Genomic DNA, 25,019 nt, shown 5'->3' with positions numbered 1-25,019 from the left:
AATGCCTATTACACATGACACCACACACCGGTGATGCCCAATACATATTATGCAATATAAGTGCCACTTACCAACATGCTCATTGCTAGGAGATTCTTTCTCAATGCCAGGGGCTTCATGCTTGATGCCAGGGGCTTCATGTTCGATGCCAAGGGGGTTTCATGCTCCTTGCCACATGGGATTACATGCTTGTTGATGCAGGTGATAACATGCTCTGCCAAGGGGATTTCATGCTTGTTGCTATGAAGGATTACAGGTTCGTGGTGACAGCTGCCAGCCCAGCACCGGCACTGTGTTCACTACTGCATCCTGCCGTGCGCTATTGACTGGCACTGCCAGTGGGTGGGTGACTAGTTGTGTACTCTGGAGGCTTTAAATCAGGGTACTTTCCAATGGCTGCTGAGGTGTGGGAATGGAAGAGATGGGGTGGGAGCACCAAGGTGGCCGTCATCTGTCAGGAGGAAGGAGAGGGGCCTTTGCATTGGCTCACCCCTGCAGAAGCAGGCAGTGGTTGCTGGCGGCCGTGGGCTCCCCCATAGCGATAGCACAGCAGATGGGGTCCTACAAGGCTGCGGGAGCGATGCTGCGATGAAACACCACTGGGAGCCGCCACGGAACTCAGTGGCCGGCCAGGAGGAAAAATCTAGGACCCAAGTACAAATACAGCCAAGTCAATGAATTCATCTTTAGTTAAATACTGCACCTCAAAAATATAAGAACAGTCGCTATGAGCAACGCTGGCATTTTAGTGGATATTTTGAAAATCTCTCATGGCAACGTTGACACTCAAAGGGTTAAAGCAAATTAGATTGTAGGTTTAATTGTTGTCTCTAGTCAAGCTAATTATTTTACCATCTTATAAGAACTACTGTATAATATTGCCAGATTAATATGTGTAGAGTTATAACAGAGTTCTTCTTAAACATTATTCAACAAAATGAGATGCTTGTGAGGTCATTGCACAAGATCAGAAAACGTATCTTCACAATCAATTTGCTGAAACCGTTATCTCTTTAACGTAGATATAAGAAGATAAATGTTCCCTCTCTTGAAATAAATGGATGTCATAAATTGGGATTTCCTGGAAAAATGAATGATTTTTGCTAGCCTGGAGGCCATTGTATACTGTATAGACTTTTCCCTGGACGACTCTGTGTCATTGTGTCATTCAGACTGGCTGTATGTTTAAATCTTGATAGAAAAGAACAATAGTTTCTGGGGAATACTGTACTTATGCAAAGTTGTATCTTGTGCGTTGATAAGTGAACTTTAAAAAAATTGTAGTGGCATTGCATCTTATTTTATTATTCATAGTATTCAATTACTATATGATACCTGATCAATTAGACCATAACACAGTATTTATTTATATATTTGAAAATGTACAGTATACTGTATGTTCATTGACTTTCCTTCTTTTGTAACAACATGTGTCAACCTTATTCTGATTATGAACCTAAAGATGTTTCTTTGAAAATTTGCAGGCTAATGTAATATGCAAAGCGATACTGTTTATGGTTTATAATGTTATGTGCAGAATACATTAATGGGCTTCTTTCTCACTGCCCTTCTGCTGTGCTGATTTTATATATATATATATACGGGTAAAAGAGCCAGAGCTGGTTAGGCATGGTGACGACGACACCATGACTTTCTTTTTATTTATTTTACTTTTAAACCCTTTTTTTGACAGCACCATGTATAGATCTCACTGATCTGCCAGAAGCAGATGTCGTTTTCTTGTGATTTTTGTTAATGTTTAGGGTGCAATTGAAAAAAATTGCACCCTATTACATTTGCAGTTTTGATGTTGTCAATGAGTTGGCAAAACGTGCAATTTTTTACCACATATCGCACATGTGCGATTTGCCGTAAACATGCGTTTTTCGCACATGTCTAAAAATTGCACTCCATTACCTTGGCCAATATTTGCTGAAGCTTGATACATTTGTCATGCACTGGTGAGATTAAATGAATACATATACAAACAGTGGGGGAAAGATATGGCCTTTGTGTGTCACATGCAGGCACTACAGGGCTGTCTTTTCGTATGTGCTTAATGGGCACTTGCCCAGGGGCCCAAGGTGCTATTCTGATAGCTGAGGATCCCCTTTTTCCAGGGATACCAGAATTTTGAAAATCGGCCCTGTGGAACTGGAGATATCCAACTTCACAGCAGAAGTCCACATCCGACCTGTTAATTGTAATTCCCAGTCATATTTCTCAGGTTTCTCTGTTTCTCTGAGAGTTTTTCTGAGAGTATATTCCAAATGCTGGGACTCTCCCCTTTCTGTCTACACTAGCGGCTTGTCTCTATCATGCCCAGAACCAGAGATATCAGCCTTCAAGCAACCGGTCCCTGCTCCAGCTTCAAATGTCTGGTGTACAGTTTTATATTTTTGTCAATGGATTGCTCTGGCTCCTGATCCCCAAGTTCCCAGCACCTCCTGAAAGTTGGGACTCTAGGTTTTTATACTATTGAAGGATAACCCTCCCCTGCGTATAAAACACCCCCTACCTCCCTGGAAGTCTTTTATAAGGGACCCTTCATTCAGCTCAGTGCCCCCTTCCAGACGTTAGTGTTCACCCTCCCACCACCTGTGCAGTAAAGGAGTAATCAGCAGAAGTTACTGCTCCAGGTCCTACATGTTGAATGGAAGATAGAGCACCCCCTGCCACCCGTGGGACATCAATGCTGCTGCTGATAGCACCACCCACCCCTAAGAGGGGAGAATGGGTAAGGGCCCCAGTGCATTGCTTTGCCCAGGGGGCCACACTGCTGTTAAGACGGCCCTAAGGCACTGGGACCTGAAACGTGGCCGGTATGCATCTGGCATAGAAATAAGCCCCTATATGTTTTACACTCTGTCTCTTGTCTATAATTAAAACCATATTTTAAAGATGGGCTATAACTCCTGGAACAGTGCAGGGCTATTGCCTCCAGGTAGTGACTGGTGGTGCACCTATGAGAAAATCCTTACTATTATAGACTGGGCTGGCAACACTATATAGAGAGAAACTCACATGATGGGGCTCCCCTGTTATAATGGCATCCAGCCCAAGCTCATTTTACATTGAGGAAAACCTAAAAATATTTAAAAAATAGGGCTTTTCTGACAACTCTGGATACTGATGTGGGGTTAAGGGTAAAAAATAAATGAAGTTGTTTTGTGCTGTAGATGCTCCGTCATGCCTAACATGGTAGGGTATGCTGGTGAGCAAACATTATATTATATAGTCTTGATTTTAAAACCTAAGGCATCATATGAGGTAATAATTGTATATAATTATAATCCCTAACAGTATATTATGTATGTTTTGCTTAATATAAAAATATATTCAAAATATGGGCCTTATTCAGAACTACTCACTTGGCTGCAGCCTAGCGAACAGGTAAACGCTGTCCGTCACCTTGCCTGCCTCGTGAATCTCTGGATTTGAATGTGCGTGGATGTGTATGCTTACACATCCCCTCACATGTGGCCACACAAAAGAAAAATCATTTAATGGTCGCTCATCAGCGAATGATTTTTTTCTCCGTCCGTTTCATTTGAACATTGTCCACCGAAATCAGGGCGGGTGCTGACATCATGTGATGTCAGCCGCCCACCCCAAGCAGGCATCAACGTACCTGCGTCTGCAGGGGTACACCCAACATTTTTAATGGATATGCCCATAAATCCTTGGGCGTTCCCCTGCTTCTTCCCCCTGCCCGCCCCTCCTGGAGCAAATTGACGGCGAGTGTGAAACTCGCCAATGACGTTCCCTCCCAGGGTTTGCACATGCATATTCCTGCGGGTGCCGGACGGCTCCCCGACAGTCGGCATTCTGACAGTCATTACTCCGACGCCGGAATCCCGACTGCTCCCTCGTGGGGGTCCACGACCCCCATAGAGGGAGAATAAAATAGGTGGCGAGCGCAGCACGCCCACAAGGGGCTTCATTGCACTCCCCCTGCTATGCAGTCGGGATTCCGACGTCAGAGAAATGACTGTCAGAATCCTGACTGTCGGTGTGTCATACAACACCCATTCCTGCTTGCGCAAAACACGAACATCGGGGATTTCAATCTTTTACTTCCCATTGCACTATTATGGAATAATAATAATAATAATGGTAAAACGATATTCTTAAATGTTTCAATGATAAAGGTTTTAATAGTTTGATACTAAATTATTTAATTTATTTGTTGATATTTATTTTATTTATTAACAGTTTCTTATATACTGTAGCGGAGCAAATTCCATTGCTCTTTAATAAAAAAGACTAATATAAAGTGTATTTGAACAGGAGATGGATAGTAACTTAATTATAAAAATGGGCAAAAAAGGACTGCTTCACCAAAGTCATGTTTTGCATTGTAGCACAGATAAATAAAGTGGTAGGAAATAGAACTGAAGGCAGAGATTAAGTGGGGTTTATGATATCACAATAACCCCACGAGCCTCAGTCTTAGCAGGGTGGCAGAGGTGGCAGAGATCAAGATGAATTTAGGATTATATGAAATCCTGAGCAAAGCTTTTGACAAACCATAAAACATACTAAAAAGTGCCCATAAAACCTGCTATTCCAAAGCATGCTGTGGCTAAACCTTACCGCTGTGCTGGCTGCGGGCAGGATTTTCTATACCTCTACAAGAAATTATAGTAATGCACTGTATCTGCCTTTTATTTCTCACTGAACAGGCTGATTAACTCTTTATCCATCTATCATATACTGTGTATATATATATATATATTTATAGCTTCACGCAGTATTGGTAATAATCTCACACATCTAAATAGAAATGTAAACTAATAAAGCAATGCATTATACAGTAAAACTAATACATTTCCAAATTTTGGCAAACTATTGAGCAATATACAGTACAACTGTAAAATTAGCATATTGTTCAGCACTTTTCCTACTTTCTTAACCCATTGTGTGAATTAAGGCCCCCATACACTTAAGAGATTTGCACCGATTTCACCCTATTCCGATGGATCAGAATGATAAATCAGGTGAAATTGGCCCAAATCCCATGTGTTCACATTGCATCTGATTCGATGCGCATCAGATCGGAGTTGGAGGTCTCACCTGCATGACTTCTGTTTGACTTCTGACGCCGATCCCCACCCAGCGGCAGGGAACGGGGTCTGATGCAATACATCACATGCAGAAGGACCACATGCGATGTATCGTATGTGATCCTGCCACCTAGGAAGGTCCCTGGAGGCTCAAGGGGGATCGGATGGCCAAACACTGCAGCGACTTCTCGCAGTAGTGTTTAGCCACCTTTAGTTATACAGGCACAATAGTTTCTATCACACATTCCATCAGAGTCTATATGAAATAATATTAATATTTGAATAATAGCCTACTACTCTAACATCATCTGTTGATCATATTAAAAATTATTATGGATAAGGACAGTGGTATCCAAGCATATTATGGCAGATTTATTAGGCACGGAGCAGTGATAAAGAGGACACTGCATCCTAGTGTTATGATACACTTTTTATTACACTTGGACCAGCCAATCAGCTCCTAACTGTCATTTGTATAACTCGGTATGTAAATTGACAGTAAGGAGTTGATTGGCTGGTGTGTTATCACCTTCCACTTTATCACTTTACTAGAATACATCTGCCCCATTGTCACTTAAAATCTTCAAACGGGAAGCAGTAACAGGACCCCTTCCCTACCTACCTGGTAAAAAATAATAATAATAATACAGGTCGAGTATCCCGTATCCGAATATCCGTTATCCGAATTATTCCGAAATACGGACATTCCAGAAAGTGAAAAAAAAATTTTTTTTTGCTAGAAACTCACTGGGGACATTTGTAACAGCATCACTGGGGACATGATATGTAACTGGCACTATATATGTGCAAGACAATGATTGCTTGGCATTCAAATTCAGTGCTGAGATAGTACACACATTTTGTTTCACGTTTTGAAACCTTGTTTTTTGAACAATTAAAATATATTTGTGTGTATTTTATGTGGTAATAAAATATATTTGTGTGTATATTATGTGTTTATACAGCATTAATGCAAGATACTTCAAAATACATCATTGAAATATTAAAATATTCCGAAATACGGAATAATCCGTTATCCAAAATTCTCCTGGTCCCGAGCATTTTGGATACGGGATACTCAACCTGTAATTATAAATGCAGATGAAATTGCTTGCATTGAATGTCTTTGGGTTCTGTCTCAGGATATGAGACATGACTGAAAATGCACAATGAAGCATAAATAACAGAAAATGATGTATGGCTTACATTAACTGACAGCTGTTGCTAAATAAAACAGAATATAGCCAGCAGGATCTAGGAAAATTTATATTTATTAAATTAGGATGATCCTGATGGGTACTTGTATTTATGCTTGCACTGTGGATCATCACTATGCTATTCTGTTGTCTGATATGTGCGTTATCCACCCACTACTTGCTAGAGAATGATAATATAGCTGTTTCCACCCAGTAAGTGCATTTCCTCACCAGCGCACAGTCTGGTTTATTGAGATGTAGCCTACCCTAGTGCAGAGAGACAGTTATTCTTCAGATTTTTCTGCCGGATTTTATTTTTTTTAATCTTGTTTACAAATTGTTCATGTGCATTCCATCCTACATATATTGATTTCCTGGATGGAAACTGGATTATTATATTAAAATGCAAAATGCATATTTCCATAAATGTTTTACACGATTTTAAAGATCAGTGTAATCTATCATAATAATCTCTGACGCCCAGGCAGTGCTTGTTATGCCTCTTCTTCCCGTAATGCCTCGAAGTCTGTTGAGGATAAGGCAGGCATTACTTGACAGCAAAATCTGTATTACAGAGTACACAGTTATCTGCACTTCTGGATAGTGTTCTTCTTAACGTGATTCTTTTAGGTAAAGTAAAAACTTTGTATTACTTCTGATACGCACAGTAACAATTAATAAGCAAAATAAAAATCTTTGAATTAACAGTAAAATAAGTGCCTTCAATTTATAGCATAATACATTTTGTGCTTTGAATATTTACATGCATATTCTGTCCCAAAAGATGTAATTTTTCGGGTCTCATTTTACGTTCCTCCACTTCCTTTTTATTACACCTGGATGACTTTGTGGTCACCAAATTTCAGTTAGGCTGGACGCTTAAGTGCTGTATTTTTATTCTGGTTTCCCGACCAGTGACTTCAGCACTTACCCGTTTCACTCACCTGTTGCCACTTCTAACTACTCCTCACCTCTGAGGTAAAGTACCATCAATGACCACAAGAGACTATTCGATAGACCAAATTATTCTGTAAAGTGAAAGTAAAATGTTTTGTTTCAAACTTGCTGGTATGGGGTGAGGGAGCTGTGAAGACAGAGATTGGCGGTAGGATCAGATAAGGAATAAGATGTAATTTTTGACAGGCTTTTGGCTGCTGGAATTTGGCTGTTAGAAATGTTATATCCAACATCAGAAGCCTCTAGCTGCCTCCTAGCACCTGAAAGCTCAAATGGTAATTGCCACTTCTAACACTGAAAACTCTTCAAGGAATATTATGTTTCCTGTGTGCTTAATCTGATGCCTGATTGGCTTTGGTTCTATAATATGAGTAGGTCAAAATTCCATGGGAGTAGGTCCAAATTCCTGCCCCACCATACTCTTTATCTTCTAGTTTTACCTAGATTAGCACAGGTGTCTTCTGTTACCATAATCCCATGGATCCACAAAGTTACTTTTCCATGTTTGGAGAGTGTAAAATGTTTGGGCCACCATAGTCTCTGTTGGAATGCCTTTTAGAGTAAGAACAGGGAGGCATTGTTTTGGCCACACCCCCTTCTTGACCCATGGAAGGTGGGGCATTGAATCCCGTCTGCAAAATGTCAGTTGAGCAGACCGAGAAAGGGATAGGGTCATGGCTGTTGGGCCAGCACAACAGCACAACGATGTTAGTTCCTGGGATTTTATCAATGATGTCCTCCGTGAATTCCTAGGAAGGTTTCTTCATTCATAACTGACCATCATAATCATGTTCGTCAGGTATTACAGAAGTTACGTCATAATAAACTGTATGCGAAGTTGGAGAAATGCGAATTTCACGTCTCAGAGCCTTTTTAGGGTATATCATCTCCCCCAAGGGGTTTTCCATGGATCCCAAGAAGTTGAAGGCCATTTTAGACAGGGAACGGCCAGCTAACCTTAAGGCTATGCAAAGGTTCGATTTATACACTCTTTCGCCGATCTAGTGGCACCCATTGTTGCACTCACCAAAAAAGGAGCTGATGGTCTCCTCAGGCTGAACAGTTTTTTTAGACACCCAAGATTGCCTTTGTGACAGCTCTGGTTCTTCATCATCCCAACCCAGAATTGCCTTTTATTGTAGTTGTGGGTGCCTCAGAGGTTTGGGTTGGTGCAGTTGTCGCAACAGGACCCAGATTCAGGAGAGGTGCAGCCTTGTGCTTTTATGTTGAGAAAATTCTCTCAGGCTGAAGCGAACTACGATATTGGCAACAAGGAGTTGTTAGGCGTGAACTGCGCATTAGAGGACTGGAGGCATTGGCTCGAGGGAGCCAAGCATTTGATTTCCATCCTCACTGATCATAAGAATTTACAGTACATAGAGTCTGCCAAGCGGATAAATTCTCGACAAGCGAGATGAGCATTGTTTTCACACGTTTTAATTTTGTGATCACGTATAGACCAGGGGCCAAAATGTCAAGGCAAGATGCCTTATCAAGGTGTTTTGTAGCCTCACAGGAGGTCCGGTCCCCAGCGATACGTATCATCCCCGCTAAAAAAAAATTCATGCTGGTCTCTTGCAGGATTGTCAGACGCAGTTAAGACAAGTTCAGGACCAAGCTCCTGAGGGTACGCCTGTCAATTGTCTGTTTGTCCCTTCTTGCTGGAGGTGTGATATTCTTTTGGAGTTTCATGATAGCAAACTCGCCGGTCATCCGGGGGTGTGGAAAATGCAGAAACTCCTTTCTCGTTCAGTATGGTGGTCCAGTATGACGAGAGATGTCAAAGAGTTCGTATTATCCTGCCCAGAGTGTGCACGACATAAGGTGCCCAGGTCCTTGCCACTGGGTAAACTTGTACCCTTGGAGATACCCATGAGGCCATGGTCTCACATATCCATGGATTTTTTATTGGAATTACCCTTATCGTCGGGTCATCAGGTAGTGTGGGTGGTAATGGACTGTTTCAGCAAAATGGCACATTTTGTGGCACTTCCCCAGTTACCTTCTGCCCGAGGACTGGTGGACTTATTTGTGCGCCATGTTTTTAGATTGCATGGGTTACCGACTGATATTGTGTCGGATCGTGGTCCCCAATTTATCGCTCAGTTCTGGCAAATGTTTTGTAAGTCTTTGGGGATCAAACTCAGTCTCACATCTGGGTATCATCCGCAATCAAATGGTCAGAGCGAGAGACTTAATCCGTCCCTAAAACAATATCTGTGCTGCTAAGCCTCCAAGCTCCAGGATAATTGTATCGAGCATCTCCCTTTGGCTGAATTCACATACAATAATGCGTGTCATTCAGCCTCTAAAGTTTCCCCTTTTTATGCTGTTCAGGGGTTTTATCCCAGTAGTAATGCTCTGGATCCCAATTCGCCATCTTCACCTTCTTCCATTGCTCACTCCTTTTCTTGTGTCCAAAAGGTTTCCCCGAAAAATAATACAGGGAAGAGCACCCATCTTGGTGCAGGGACAACAAGAATTCCTGGTGGAGAAAGTGTTAGATTCCAAAATTTCTAGGGGTCATCTCCAATTCTTGGTTCATTGGAAGGATTATGGACCGGAACAAAGGTCCTGGGTTAAAGACCAAGACCTGCACGCCCCGAAGTTGAAGAATTTGTTTATTTTAACAATTCCCTCATAAGCCTGGATCTAGGGGTTTTGTAACCCCTTCTCGAGGGGGGGGGGGGGTACTGTTAGGAACCATTAGTATGGTTCAGGTCTGTTTTGTGTTCTGTTCTGTTTGTGTTTGGGCATTTGACTCTATTGGTGGCCTCCGGTGGTCAGGCTGTGCCATTGCAGCTCAAATCTTCTGGAGACTTGATTATTCACTGGGCTGATGGATAATAAACTCATTATTACTGCTGGCAGCTTGGCTGGAGATGTCACAGGTGTGCTTATCACCTGAGTCCTTCTTAAGGCATTCTCCCCAGCAATGCAGAGCCGGTGATAGGTTCCTGTTTCCTGGTTTGCATTTCCTGGTCTTGATTGTCTTGTCCTGCTGCAGTCTGAGTCCAGTCATCCCATGCCTTATGCAGGATTCTTCCTGGGAAGTGCTGCTGCTACCTTTCCTGTGTGAGCCTGCTGACACTCAAGCATCGGGGAACCACTACCTTCCATCTTATGCCCGGTGTCGTGAGTAGTCTTAGGCTATGGTTAGGTTGCACTGTGGTGCATGTCAGTTGCCCAAAAGGAGGTTGGGCATTATTCCTCCAGTTTATTTATGTGGTGTTGTTCCCCTTTAAGTTGTGCTAAAAGAGGTGTGTGAAGAGGTTGTCTGGTGTATGGTTGCGACAGTGTCACTTGCTTGTTGTTTTGGTTGCGACGGAGTCGCAGTATTTTCATTATTATTTTCCATACTTGTGTCACTTCAGGGTTTTGTACTTCTGCATTATCCTCTTTAGTCGGGGTGATTAGTTTAGTCAGATTGTCCTCTTGGACCTATCCCTGGCGGTCGTCGTGGGCTTGTCACCACCTAACACCTGGCTGCACTGGAGCTTGGGCAGGCCTAACTAACCCTTTCAGCCGTGGCGGCTACAGGCGAAGCCTAGCATCCTGCAGTCCACAACCACCTGTCAGGGAGGGCCAATAGAGTGAGGTTAGAGGCATCACCACCATACAGTCTTGGAGACGTTCAGTTACTCCCCAGATCGTAACAGGCACATTTACATCCTAAAGTTTCTCTCCATGGTAGTAACCAGTCCACCCCCTCAGCCTTGCACTTTAGGTAGTAGCCCCAATTGCACTACCCTTTATATGGCTCGCTATAAATGAAACCTACCATACGTGTAAAAATATGTGTCCCCTAAGAAAAAGATCAGTATCTTATTACTGTAGGTTGCATTCCAAGAATGCATGTTGCACCTACTGTAAGTGATCATAACCTTACTATGCTATCTGTATACTTATCTCTCTACGTGTAAGGTTTACAAGTCTAAGATATGCAAAATCAAGAGAAGAATGCATATGGACTATGTGCAGTTAAGAATTGAATGAGGCTCAATATGTTTCATTAAAGAAAATAAAAAAAGATAGATAACTAAAGTCTAGAGATTTGCAGTTCTTCTAGAGATCCAAATCCAACTGAAATTTATGGCTCATATAGATATATATTCAATGTTTTATTACGCACCCAAAAATATATTGTACGAAACAACACACATCACTATCTACTAAACAGAGAGGAGTGTTTATGATACAGTAGCTGCAGTATTAATACTTAAACTCCTGCCAACATACAAACAGTCCTTGTTTTATTAGTTACATTTCATATCACATATGAGTCCATTTGCAACATTTTATTGGTACATTGCTGATATAAGTTAAATCAGAACAGTTCTGGGAACCCAATAAAAAACCTTAATAGCAGTCTACCTGAGGTCAAAGGACAAGACTGGAGCATAACTAATCAACATAAGTCACACTTGAAGGTTTCAGAACTAGTACAAAACACTGATCATGTACAGAATTTTTTTATTATTTATTTATAAACAGTTTCTTATATAGCGCACACATATTCTGCAGCACTTTACAGAAAATAGTTGAACATCCACATCGGTCCCTGCCTCAGTGGAGCTTACAATCTGTATTACCTACCACATGTACACACACACATTCAGACTAGAGTTACATTTTGTTATGAGCCAAATAACCTACAAGTATATTTTTGGAATGTGGGAGGAAACCGGAGTACCTGGAGGTAATCCACTCAAGTGCGGAGAGAATGTACAAACTCCACATAGTTATCGCCATGGTGGGTATAGAGCCCATGACCTCAGTGCTGTGAGATAGTAATGCTAACCACTACACCATCCATACTACCCAATCTCCTTGATAATGGCTTAACACTTAAACATTAGGTATGGGTGCATTAATTTATACCCTTGCAAGCGAATTGCAGAATAGAGGGTTCCATACATATGCACGCTCCAGCTACCATTGAAGTTACACGAGAGAACTGACTCCCACAACACAAGGCTGCTGCCATGTGTAGTTACTGTACATCATGACAGCAAATGAAAAATTTACGCTAGAGGACACATCTGTATCAGCCACAGTCCAATCCTCATCCCTCTCATCTGAGTAACACAGCCAAAATCACTATATCGCCACAGAAGACCTATCTAGCAATACATGCATTTGTATCATCATGCCTTGACTACTGCAATGCTCTCTACCTAGGTTTCCTAGTAAAATAATTGTGCAGTTTGCAACTGGTATAAAATGCATCTGCAGGCTAGTATCCAGCCAGCCCCATTGAAACCACATAACAATCATTCAATAATGGCTTAACCGGCCAATCATTTTCAAGGTCTGACTTTCAAACCCCTACATGACCAAGGCCCAAGGTACCTGCAGCAACTCTGTTCTGTGCAGGTTGAGAAGTCCTCACTCTAGAACCCTTCAAAAACAGATCCAAACTTACCTGTATACTCATCATTTCACTAATATCCACTGTTAAGCTTAGTATTGTATTTTGTGTTGTTAAGACAAATGTAAAGTATTCCGCTTTGGAAAAAGTGCTATATAATTATTATTATTATTATTATTATTATTATTATTATTATTATTATTATTACTACTACTACTACATATATTGGCACACTTCTTTTTTGCTGCTTCACAGCTGCTCATGCCTGAATGTTGCAGCCGTGGCGCTGAATCGTTGTGCAACGCCATTAATGCTCAATGCATTTTGATGAGCCAAAGAAGCAAATGAGATGCACTAGTGTGGCAAAGGGTTCACACCAATCACTGCATATTTCACAACAATGAGCATGGCTACATCTGTACTGCCACATTCTTGTAAATAGACCCCCAGTATTATCTGTATCCTTCAGTTACCAATATGCAAGAAAATGCTAGAAAATTACCAACCTCAGTTTAAGTCCCAGCAGATTACATATTTTCTAATTTACTGTTTGCACATTCACGTTACGTGCTACATGTTCTAATAAATAAATTACCAATGGAGTTTAGGAATATTGTCCAAAATATACAATTTTATATTACACCCATATGCCCATTACATTGTTAAAGCTTCCAACAAATTTCACAGCAGGAGAGACAATAAATAACAGGACTCTAGGAATTCACCTCTTCTAAAGGTTCAAATTCAAAGTTGCAGTGTAGGCAGCTCTGGTGGTTGAAGCAATCAGAGTCATTTGTGCAGGTTTGATATAGGGCATGATACAAGCAATGTTTGGTTGTCTAGATTACAAGCAATCTCATACCTCTTTTGGTTTTATCAGTTCTCACTTGGGAGAGGTCCCATCCTGCCTCTGCCAGGGTCACCAAATAAATTACAAGCAGAGCTGGAAAGATGTCACATCTTGTTGGCCGTGAGATACTATTAATTATGGATGCTGCATTTGAACAGATTACAAATCAGTCCGAATAAGCAAAGAAGCAAAGTCTTTGTTGGAGAATAATATGTTGCTGTTTGTATTTGTATCTTAAGGAATATCCCTTCACCCCTTATTTACTATAAAGCATTTATTTTGCATTCCAGCTCGCTGTCTGCTTGTATTATTCATTATAAAAAGCTGTTTCCCTTCTGACATTATTGTGGCTTGTTTATTGTCTTAGGAGCCAAGATTTTATTTTTGGCTCTGTATGCTTGTGAATAGATGTTGTCTATGTTGTTCTAAAGAATGACTTACTCCTTTCTGAGTTAATATCAATAGTAATATCCAAGAAAGCACACTAAGTTAATTGAATGGGTGGTATTGCCTAAAACTAAAAATGGTTTAAAGAGAGTGTAAATGCAACAATTCATATTTGGTTTGCATATTTCCAGGAGCAGTGACCTATCTAAAATGTATTATACTTGTATATGATAATTGGTCCATTGGTTTTGCCATGTAGATGGCTTGTTTGGCCTTTCATGATTTACCTATTAAAAATAAAGTGAAGGCTAATGGCACACCAGCTGTTTCTTCGATATATTAACTTTAAGTACTATACACTTACAGAGCAGGCCCCAAGTTCCTAGAACACAAAAATAAATATTATTTAAAAACCTTATCTGATTGTTTTGTTGTTTATATACTTCCCATTATTTATTTTGGTGGGTACTGTATGTGTTGGTATGGTAGCCACTATGGGCATGTCTTGTGCGGAGAAGCCTGCTCTCCTCCAATCTGGCTTGGCATTCCCTGTCAATCACACCAGTGGCATATGTGTGCTACCTATTGACTAAACTGTCTGTTGAATACAGTGAGTCCTTAACTGCTGGATAAGGATGGCAGTTCAAGCAGTTATTGGTGCAGTAAGAATATATGCTTCATCCACATTGCTTATTATCTGCAGGTAAATATATGGTACACTATAAGTCATATGTTCTGTACTAAAAGACACAGGCTCACAAAGTGCTCATATAGTATGGTCATCATAGAGGATGTAATGGTTAGCATTACTGCCTCAAAGCGCTGAGGTTATGGGTTAAATTTCCACCATGGCCCTAGCTGTGCAAAGTTTGTATATTCTCCCCATGTTTGCATGGGTTTATTCTGGGTACTCGGGTTTCCTCCCACAATCCAAAATTATACTGATAGGCCAATTGACTTCCAACAAAAATTAACCCTAGAATGTCTGTGTGTACATGTACATGTGGTAGGGAATATAGATTGTAAACTCCACTGGGGCAGGGACTGATGTGAGTGTTCAACTATACTCTGTAAAGCGCTGCGGAATATGTGTGTGCTATATAAGAAACTGTTACTAAATAAATAATAAAGTATTATGTTAAATTGTACGTACATTGTTTGCAAAGAAAAGCTTAAACTCCATACTTTTCAAGTTTGGTCTCCTTGTAAACATACACAAGCAATTTATTAGGATTTAATCCTATAGATATAGCCAATGTCATCCTGGCTGCAATATGGTCAATGGTGGCCTTTTGATGCAGTAAGTCGAACTGTTCTATGGCGGGCTGCAATATAATGTCTTTTTAATCCGGGTTTGAGTTTTATGCATGAGCATGGCGGGTGTCTACATTATATATATATATATATATATATATATATATATATACATATTTACAGTATACAGTAGGTAGATAGAAATGGTCTCGGCACTCCTAGTGTTTGTAAATTCACAATTCTGACAGGTGCCCTCCGGTGGCAATAGTATCATTTAAAGGTAGAAGGCGGCACTCTCAGGAATTCATTAAAGACAGACATACACAGGCATCAGATGATCAATGTTTTGGTTTAATGATAACCTCTGTCAGGATAGAATGAGGATGATGAAGGTTATCATTAAATCAACATGTTTACTTTCCTGATACCTGTGAAGGTCTATCTTTAATGAAAGCCTGAGAGTGCCACCCTCTATCTCTATATATATATATATATATATATATATATATATATATATATATATATATATACACACACAAACACATCACACACACATACATACACACACATATATATATATATATATATATATATACATATATAGACATATATATATATATGCATATATATATATATATATGTCTATATATATATAAATATATATTTATATATGTTACAGGGATAATTTAATATTTAATATTTTCTCGAAAAATAGAAAAAAACTAGATAGGATGATCAACATACTGTAGACAACACAGGCAGCAAAGCAGTTTACAGTACATACAAGTGGCCATTGATATATACAGTATACAGCACTCCTCTTGTGTGTGAGGGAGAAACATGGCAACAGTTAGATACAGTAAAGGAGTTCACAACATACGATTACTTAGAGAAAAATAAAAATCTACAGAAAATAAGGCTAGAGGTACAGTATACAAAAGGGTTCTAAAAAATAAATGTAGGGCATATTAGTGGAAGAGATCTGAAAGCTACATATTGCATATCTGTTGGCTGCAAAATTATTATAAGTAGGCCAATCACACCAGACATTTATATATGTATGACATTTATTGTGGAAATAGGCAGAACATTTTTTAAAAATTGCTAGATGTTAGTAAAAATCTGCTGATGAGATAAATGTTCTAGACATTTCCAATATAAAGCTACCAAGCATAGTGCAGCATTAAGGATTTGAATTAAGAGTTTCAAATCCTTTGGACAATCAATGAAAAAGACTACAGAGATTGGGAACCTGTACCTAGAGAACACTGATGAGAAGATTAGATACTGTATAGTATCCCAAAATGATTACATTTATGGATAGGCCGATCAGATATGGACTACATCTACTCTGGTGAAATATGCTGGAGATTCCAGGTACCTTTCAGAAATTGGTTACTGGCTAAAGAGATATACAGTACTGTACATTAGTTAATTGTGCTGTCAGCATACTGTATCTCCAATACGAAATACTTCATTCCAAATGGAACTCAAATCCTCCACCTGGCATCTCCAGCATATTTAAACATGTGTAAAGGGGTCCTACAATGCATTATTGTTAAAGCGGATCCACTGACAGTCATTTAGCACTGATGGCATTACACTTAACAGTATTATTTGGACTGTTGAATTTCCTCCGTAGATTGACAACTACCAGGCTATTTTTCCATATTTATATTTTGTTTACCTTGATCATTTTATGTTGCAGCTTACTATGTACTGTAGATACTTTTAATTTAGTGATAAAAACATAGAAACTACAGGTTTCAAGGTCATCATCATCATTAATAAGTTGTCAATGCAATAGAAAAAGTTCCTGTTGAAGTAAAGTACATGAAAAGGCACAGAGCGGAAATAGTAGTAGTGTTGGACATCCAATTAAATTGCGCTTCCCTCCTGAGGATAGCTGTTAAAGATTAATATTTAAAATAATTTTAGAAAGTTGCAAATGTATCCTCATCAGTGGACATTGTGACAAAGACTATGTTATTAATTACCCATTTCTATTAACTAAGAGATAATTTAATTAAAATTATGCATTCCCTGACTCTGGCAGGAGATCAGCTACGAAATGGGAAAGAGAGGGAGGTGAATTCTCACATGCACCATATAAAAAGACTAAATGATTCTCAAGGCTCCATTTGCTATGCTTTACAGGCTATGATCAGACAATCTGCAAAATACCTGGCTGATTATTCCTGTAGAGTATTTATCTGCTATGATTATCACTGAGCATGATTAAGAACACGAAGCAGATCAATACATTTTAATATTTTGGAAGGGAAATACTTAGCCAGCTGGTACAGGAGTGGGTCATTCGTGAAAGTCATACTCTTGCAGATTGAAAACAAACCAACAAACTTTATGTAGAAAAAGTTTAAAAAGAAAAAGAAGGAAAAGAATAATAATTTATTATTTTAGTATTCTGCTTCTTAAAATACAATGTAATTTCTTGATAAGAAAATACAGTACACTGAAGGTTTACTTGTAATGTTCTTATTTTGTCTGTAATTGTGGTATTTTTGATAATTATATTTTACGTTTATATATACTAACAATTATACAAACAATTATTATTACACCATGCATGACAAGCCTACTACATAGTGGAAACCAGACAAGGCTGCTACATCTGTATGTAGCTGTAGTGAATTGGTTGGAAATACACAAAGCACAGGAGAGTGGGATACTTGACACATGCTTTTAAGTACCTTATCCTCCTGTGCCCTAACCCCTTCCTTCCCTATGCCTGTAGGTTCCTGGAATTCCTGAAATTAACAATCCAACATTAACTATTAGACTATAATCTGCAATGTGCTTACTTCACCACCCAACATAAACAAAATGTTCCAGCCCATACAAGCAACAGTGTCCAGCAATATACTCCATGGCCTAGGGAGAGCAATGTTATTGAAAAGGACTGTTCCTAATGTACAGTATTTGGGTTTTCTGATTGTAAATTAACAATGTATAAGTCAACATGATATGATTGACATGCATAGGTCAATTGGTACAAAAGGTTAACAGGTCAAAAGGTTGACATAACAATTGGTTAATATACAAATGGTTTCCAATGTGTGACAGATCTCACTTTTGCTTGATTTAGTACCCATGTGGATATATAATGGGAATAGCAACCACTGTCAAGCAGAGTGTGCCACCTTGTCTGAAGCATGGTGAATGAAGCAAGCCCATGTTTGTAATGATGGTGGTTACATAACATGAAAATGTCATCTGTCTCAAAAAAAAAACAATAAAGTGTTGAGAATTTGTTGACAATATTTATGTCGACCTTTGAACCTTTCATCCTTTTGTCAATGTTGACCATATGCCTGTCGGCCATTTTGTGTCAGCCTAGTGAATAGGCGACCATAACATTGTCCATCTATTTTCCACACCCATATATTTGTTACAGCACCTGGACTTCTAGCTGGACACACCACTTGGAGCCTTACCAATGCATTCCCTGGTGGGCATTACATGCTACAATCTCACACTGACCCACATACACCGATTTCCAAATATAGTAACTATCTTTCTTTCAAGTGTCTTTGTTTGTTTTGTCAAAGTTTCAATACAATGTTAAATAGCCAACCTAGGAAAGGTTCAAGGGGGTGTGTGGGGGGGGGGATCACTTTTTCATGGTTCTGTCAAGAGTGACAGAAATTGCTCTATACTGTCATTTTTCACAGTCGTTTCATCAGAGGTTGGCCTAAAAATTGGGATGTATGGCACTGCAAAGGAAACATCCATCTGTGTAACCAGGAGGCAACAATTTGGCTCACATCTCCCCTCTGCAGCCTTTTTCAAAGTAGGGGGTGTAAATAAGAGAGGACCTGAAAAAAATTCAGTTGGCTTTAGGGACATGGAGTAGCAGATGAGTACAATTTAGTAATTAGGAGCTAATAAAAACTTGCAGTATCTACGTTTTTTAGGGGTGGTTGGAGGGGGGTTGATGTCAGGGATGCATTGAGATCAACATTCGAAAATAACTGTATCTTTAAGCTGAAAGGAAAGTGAAAGAAGAGTCTATTATTTAGCTTCAACCTTCTAAGTTTTATGTACTGTACATATAAGCTAGAAATGTCATTTGTGGTTGACATACCTTAAAAGGCTACTATCAAGGGACCCTATTTTCCTGCTGACTATGGAGTGGAACTATCTTAATAACCATAGTCTGCTTTTAAAAACTGATATGATGCTCAGGATGTGCAAATGTATAAAACCAGATGCATCTCAGGTAGATTCATTTACTTTAAGAAAAAAAATCTTCTTGGTTTAGTACTTTTCATTTTGGTATAGCTGATTACAGCACTAGATAACACCCTTACAGTTCTTTGCTTTCTTACAGATCGTTCCATATCTCCTAATCAAAAAAGGAAAAAATAAAGTATAACCTGAAATTCATTTGCCCTGAGATAACAGATTTCTGCTATCCCTTAATAAAAAGGGATTTTTCTTTTAAAGAAATGAGGTTGACCTGCAGCTGTTGCTGTATTGTGTATCCAGCTGCAGAAGTGCTTACAGAACAGTGAAGATAACACATTTAGGGCTATATTCAGGGGTTAAAAGAGGGTTTAATGTGTACTATTTGTTCTCCTCTAGGACCAAAGAGACCAAAGTTACTCCACATTGAAAACAACTTTGACAGCAGTAACTGTTCATAACCTGAAGCCTGGGACAGTTTATGTCTTCCAAATCCGCACATCCTCATCATCACAGGATTATGGAAGCTATAGTCCGAGCATTGAAGTGGAAACATTAGGAGAATGTAAGTTATTTCATGTAAGGTACTGCTGGAGTTCTTTACTGCTAGATAACCTGTGCAATTCATGAGTGTCTTGGTTTAAGGGATGGTGTGGTAACCCTGCATCATGGTTCCGATTTAGAGGTAGTCGCAGTTGTAATCGCTATAGTGTTTTTATTTCTAGGGCTTGCGGCTGGGATAATATAGAAATGCAGGGTTCAGCCTACCCTGTGTGGATTCATGTGCACCAGACTGTGTAAACCACGAGATACTTAGGTTTAATTGTTAATATTCCACCATTGTGTGCACTATCAACATTGTGTCTCCTTCAGAAATTCTTCTAAACACAGCCTCGGCAGCTGCAGATCTATATTTGGATATGAAGCCGCATTCAGACACCTCAATGCCATATAAATAACAGGCCTATAACATACCAATGAGCAATCTCATTGTACACTCATGAAAAAGCATGCATCGTAAGGACTTTCAGAACTTTTTGCACATTTGCAGTATCCTATATGTATACTTGCCTACCCTCCCGGAATGTCCAGGAGGCTTCTGAAAATCTGGTCCCACTCCCACCCCCACTGGGAAGGTGGGCATGTCTCCCGCATTCCCCAGCACCCCCTTCCCTGCTGCAACAAATACCCAATTTGAGAAGGGGGGGGACACAAGGTCATACAAGAGCGCTGGTCTTTGTATTGGTGGCAAGTCTCATGTATTAATCTGAGCAAGGTTGCAGCCCCTTAAAAGAGGACATGTGGACCACTAGTAGAACACTGTGGGGGTGGAATCAGTGAAAAATTCACTGAGACCTGTTTAAGAGGCACAGCTATGCTTAGTGTAATGATCACAACTTATTATTTCAAGGTTCGTGCTAATGGTTTTTTGTTAATGAGGCAGTAAATATCTATAGTTACCAGTCCCGCATCCTAAAGTTGCATCTCCAGTGGCCATGAGTTGACATAATAACAAATCCTTTCCTGGTCTTTAGGGTAGTCTCTTATATGGGGTATAATCTGCCCCCTTGTATTCAGATGGACTCCACACATAACATATAGTGGAGGCAAGGGATAGAACTTGTCACAGTGGCATTTAGGCAACTTTGCAGGGCTCACATATGCGTTTCTCCGCCTGTAACGTGAATCAGAGATTTCCTCAGATTTAGCAGGTCCGCAATGAGGAGGCGGGGCTAAAATGATGCACATAGCAAAATTTTGCATAATTTTGGCCTCTCCCCCAATCTGTGGACCATTGAATTGCTGCGTTTGATTGGCATGATGGAGGGGCTTGGTCATGTGAGCCTCATCCCGCCCCCCTTACATGTAGTATCGGTCTCCTCTCTGGGCTTCTCCCAGAGTGTGGGGGAAAAAGTAGGCAAGTATGCATTTATGTTTATCCCATCAGAGGTGGTAGAGGCAAATACAGTACAATAATTTAAACATGTTTGAAGTAACATGTTTAAAAAGGTGCAGACTAGATGGGCCAAGTGGTTCTTACCTGTCGCCAAATTCTGTGTTTCTATGTAACTGAACTATCATTTATTATCAATGATACCCTCAGATATTATGGGCCAGATGCGCTAAGCTTCAAAAGTGATAAAATGGAGAGTGATAAACAGCCAGCCAATCAGCTCCTAACTGCCATGTCACAGACTGTGTTTGAAAAATGTCAGGCAGGAGCTGATTGTTTGGCTGTTTATCACTCTCCATTGTATCACTTTTTATGCTTAGTGCATCTGGCCCTATATCTTAGATACAATATTTAGCTCTGATATTTTTACATGCTTTTAAAATGGTCTTAAGCTGTTCACAGGCATTTATATCTAATGGTTTGATCTGATTGCAAATCATACAGATCTATTTCTAATTTGCCACAATTGATGGATAAATGTATTTTTATTAGAACTAGAATGCAGACAAGATGCTTTTGTGTAATTTGTAACTGAATTTTCTAACTGAATTGAGATTATTAATAGTATTATTACTACTATTAGTATGTGGCTTTCTTAGTTTTCTCTTGTGATTCTAAATGTGTTTGATGCTCACAAGGTCAATGCTGAGCTAGATTTATTCCAGTTTATGTATGGTTAAAAACAAGCGATACAATGCTGTATAATAGGTGAATTAGGGCAGATGTAAAAACACAATGATGACAGTGGCTAACAGTGTTTCTGATTGTCTGATTGTGGATTATTTGCTGAAGCTGATAGGTGCCGAAATTCACAAAGTAGTTTTGTTTTTATTATTATTCATACAGGAGACGAAAAGACATGCAGGAGGTTTATTTATTTTATTAACACATATTGTACAGTGATTGTGAATTTTGTTATTAAAAAAAAAGGTTCTAAACGGTGTGAACAGTAAGTGTAATTCACATCAGTGTTGAAAGGTAGTGGTGATGGAGGGAGCACATTCAAATGTTGTTGGATGTTTAGTATTTTGTGCATGTGCCAGGCCCATGTCACATGTGCAATGTTGGATGCAGATTGTCATTAATTGATAGTCTACTACCATTCAGGGGCAGCAATGGCCTCAGTTTCATAAAATTGAGGAATGTTGCTACCATTGTGAAGGTTCAGAAGGCCAAGATCTCCATTGGAAGAGTATTGGCCTAGTATGGCTCTGTAAAGTACTATTAATTTCTCTTATCCACGATGGTTTGTACCAGTGGCGTAGCTACGTTTTGGGCACCCCCCCCGCCATTAGGGGGGGGTGGGGCCCCCTCGCCACTGCCCCGCCAAGGACCCCTACCCCCCTGCCCTGCCGCCCCTCCGCCTATGCAAACCCCCCCCCAATCCCCCACAGACTTACCTATCGCGCTGGTCCCGGCGGCTCCGCTCTTCTGCTGAGGACCACCACAAAATGGCCGCCCCCATACAGCAGACAGTTTCAGAGAACTATGTGCTATATTGGGGTGGCCATTTTGTGGTGGTCCTCAGCAGAAGAACGGAGCCGCCGGGACCAGCGCAATAGGTAAGTCTGCGGGGGATGGGGGGAGGGTTAACTATAGCACCGCAGCCTCCGGCGCCCCCACATGCACAGCGCCCCCCCCCCCCACGGTGGCGGGGGCTGCGGTGCTATAGTTACGCCGCTGGTTTGTACCTTACCAGCAAAAGTATATCAGGGCACTCTCCCACATATGAATACCTTTCTGCTTGGCAGAGTAATACTCTTCAATTTCATCGGAATATTTTCCTCTTTTAAGAGCGTATAGTATATGTGTGTGTATATATATATATATATATAAATAGAATTTTTGTAAGGAGGGCACTCACCAATTCGCAGTTAAAACTTCATGTTTATTCAAACCATTAAAATATTGAACATCGGGTAGTTGGCAACGTTTCGGTCCGCATTTCAGACCTTCTTCAAGACAGACAAATGCAGCAAGAGATCTTACTCCAATAGAGACCTAACTGATACTGGTCATATATATATATATATATATATATATATATATATATATATATATACATACACACATATACATTGTGGTGATGACCAATAAAGCAACTTTGAATACTGTATCTTGCTTTGTGAACTTCTTGCCTTTATTACTATGCTCACAAATTACATTATTTACTGGTATCTTTCTGTTGACTATAATGGGTACTGGACAATGATGGTAACCTTTGTTTTTTTCCTTCTGAGGTTATAGAGTATACTGTCCATTACAAAAATAACTTTTACGTCTTATTTTGGTCAAGGTTAGACTAAAAGCATTTTGTCTGCTTTGATGACATATGGACTGTAATGTTAGAGTCAGCATCAATACCTGATACAGTATATTGTCATTCACTTTTATAGCACTTTTGGCCTACTATTTACTGTTACTATACATTTTCTATCACAAAATGATCCATATCAATTTTGACAAAATACAGTATATCTCATGATTGATTTACAATATTGAAGATATTCAGATTTAACAATTGATTATTTTGAAATGTGAGCACTTCACATATCTGAGTATGCTATACGCCCAACTTTTTACATAAAGCCTTTGGGATTATTCATTAAGGATCTCAAAAGTAAAATCTTTTGCTAATGGAGGAAACCATGTGTACTGCCGGTGGGGCAAATGTAACATGTCAGAGTTAGATTTGGGTGCGATGTGTTAAACTGAAATGTAACTCTCTCGACCCATTTTACAGTTGTCTTTCCTGCAGTGCAACATGGTTTTGCCGTTCTCGGCAGAACGTGCCTGACTGCTTGTGAAGTCAGGCACATTCTGCTGAGATCCCTGTTCAATGCTGTCGAGGAAGACAGCATTGAATAGGGCCCAGCCGCCATTTCCTCCTTCGGGAATGGCGGCTGGAGATGGAATATCCCTTAAAGTCTTGGTGTAAAAAGTTGGGCTTATAGCAAACTCAGTGAAGTGCTCACATTTCAAAATAATTAATTGTTAAATCTGCATATATTACTGAATAACCCCCTTGATCCTTTAATTCTGTTTCTGCACATTACCATATACAGTACGTGATCTCTATTTTTCAATTTGCATTAATACACAAGCTTGTCTTTAACATACTATGGTCTAACATAAGCTTGTCATCTAGTTGGGTATCAAGTGAGGTCAAATCCTTTCATAGCTGTCTAGGTGACCATTTAATAGCAATCCCATTCATTGGACGTTATTTTCTTTTTTTACTGGTAGTTTGATATATGTTTTAGAATTATAGAGTTACAATAATTCTAAACTGAACTCAAATCCAAAAAGAGCAAGTAACTCTGTATTTTTGCGTAATGGCGCACTGTATGTGGGGATTTAAAGTACTGTGCCAGGAATAATGAGATTTGGTATGGATGTGCCCAAATGTAAATCTAAATGGCAGTGCAAAATCAAAGCTGCCAAATAAGTTATGGGCTACTGTACATGCAAATGTAGACATTAAATATCTGGCATACAAAAAAAATTATACTGTACCCTTTGTACTGCAAGTTTTAGATAAAAAAAGTACTTTTTTTGTTTTTGCTTCCAAATCAGCATCAACCCCAACTTATTGTCATCCTGTTTGTCCAATGCACCATATGTCTGCTGGGAATAGAATGAACACAGTGACGACATATCACCATGGTTAGGAAGCAATACATATGGATATGACCAGTGTGTGGAAAGCCGGTGGTCACAATACAGATGCTACCATCCAGATAGAGGGAATCCTGACAGGGTTCCAGCAAGTATACTT

General features: G+C 39.7%; 1 protein-coding gene across 1 annotated transcript in view; it reads left to right on the top strand.

Moving 5' to 3' along the window:
- Window positions 1-25,019, top strand: part of EPHA10 (EPH receptor A10) — a 545,244-nt gene that overhangs the window by 391,556 nt on the left and 128,669 nt on the right. The window contains exon 7 of the mRNA XM_083173569.1: window positions 19,687-19,852. Within this exon, the coding sequence (XP_083029695.1) occupies window positions 19,687-19,852 (166 nt within the window). The remainder of the gene's footprint in view (window positions 1-19,686; window positions 19,853-25,019) is intronic.

The sequence above is a fragment of the Crinia signifera genome, chromosome 2, assembly GCF_055691185.1.
Source record: "Crinia signifera chromosome 2, ASM5569118v1, whole genome shotgun sequence".
In the NCBI taxonomy this organism is placed as follows: Eukaryota; Metazoa; Chordata; class Amphibia; order Anura; family Myobatrachidae; genus Crinia; species Crinia signifera.
Note: the sequence above shows the minus strand (reverse complement) of the source record. Positions and strands in the feature narration are given on the sequence as shown.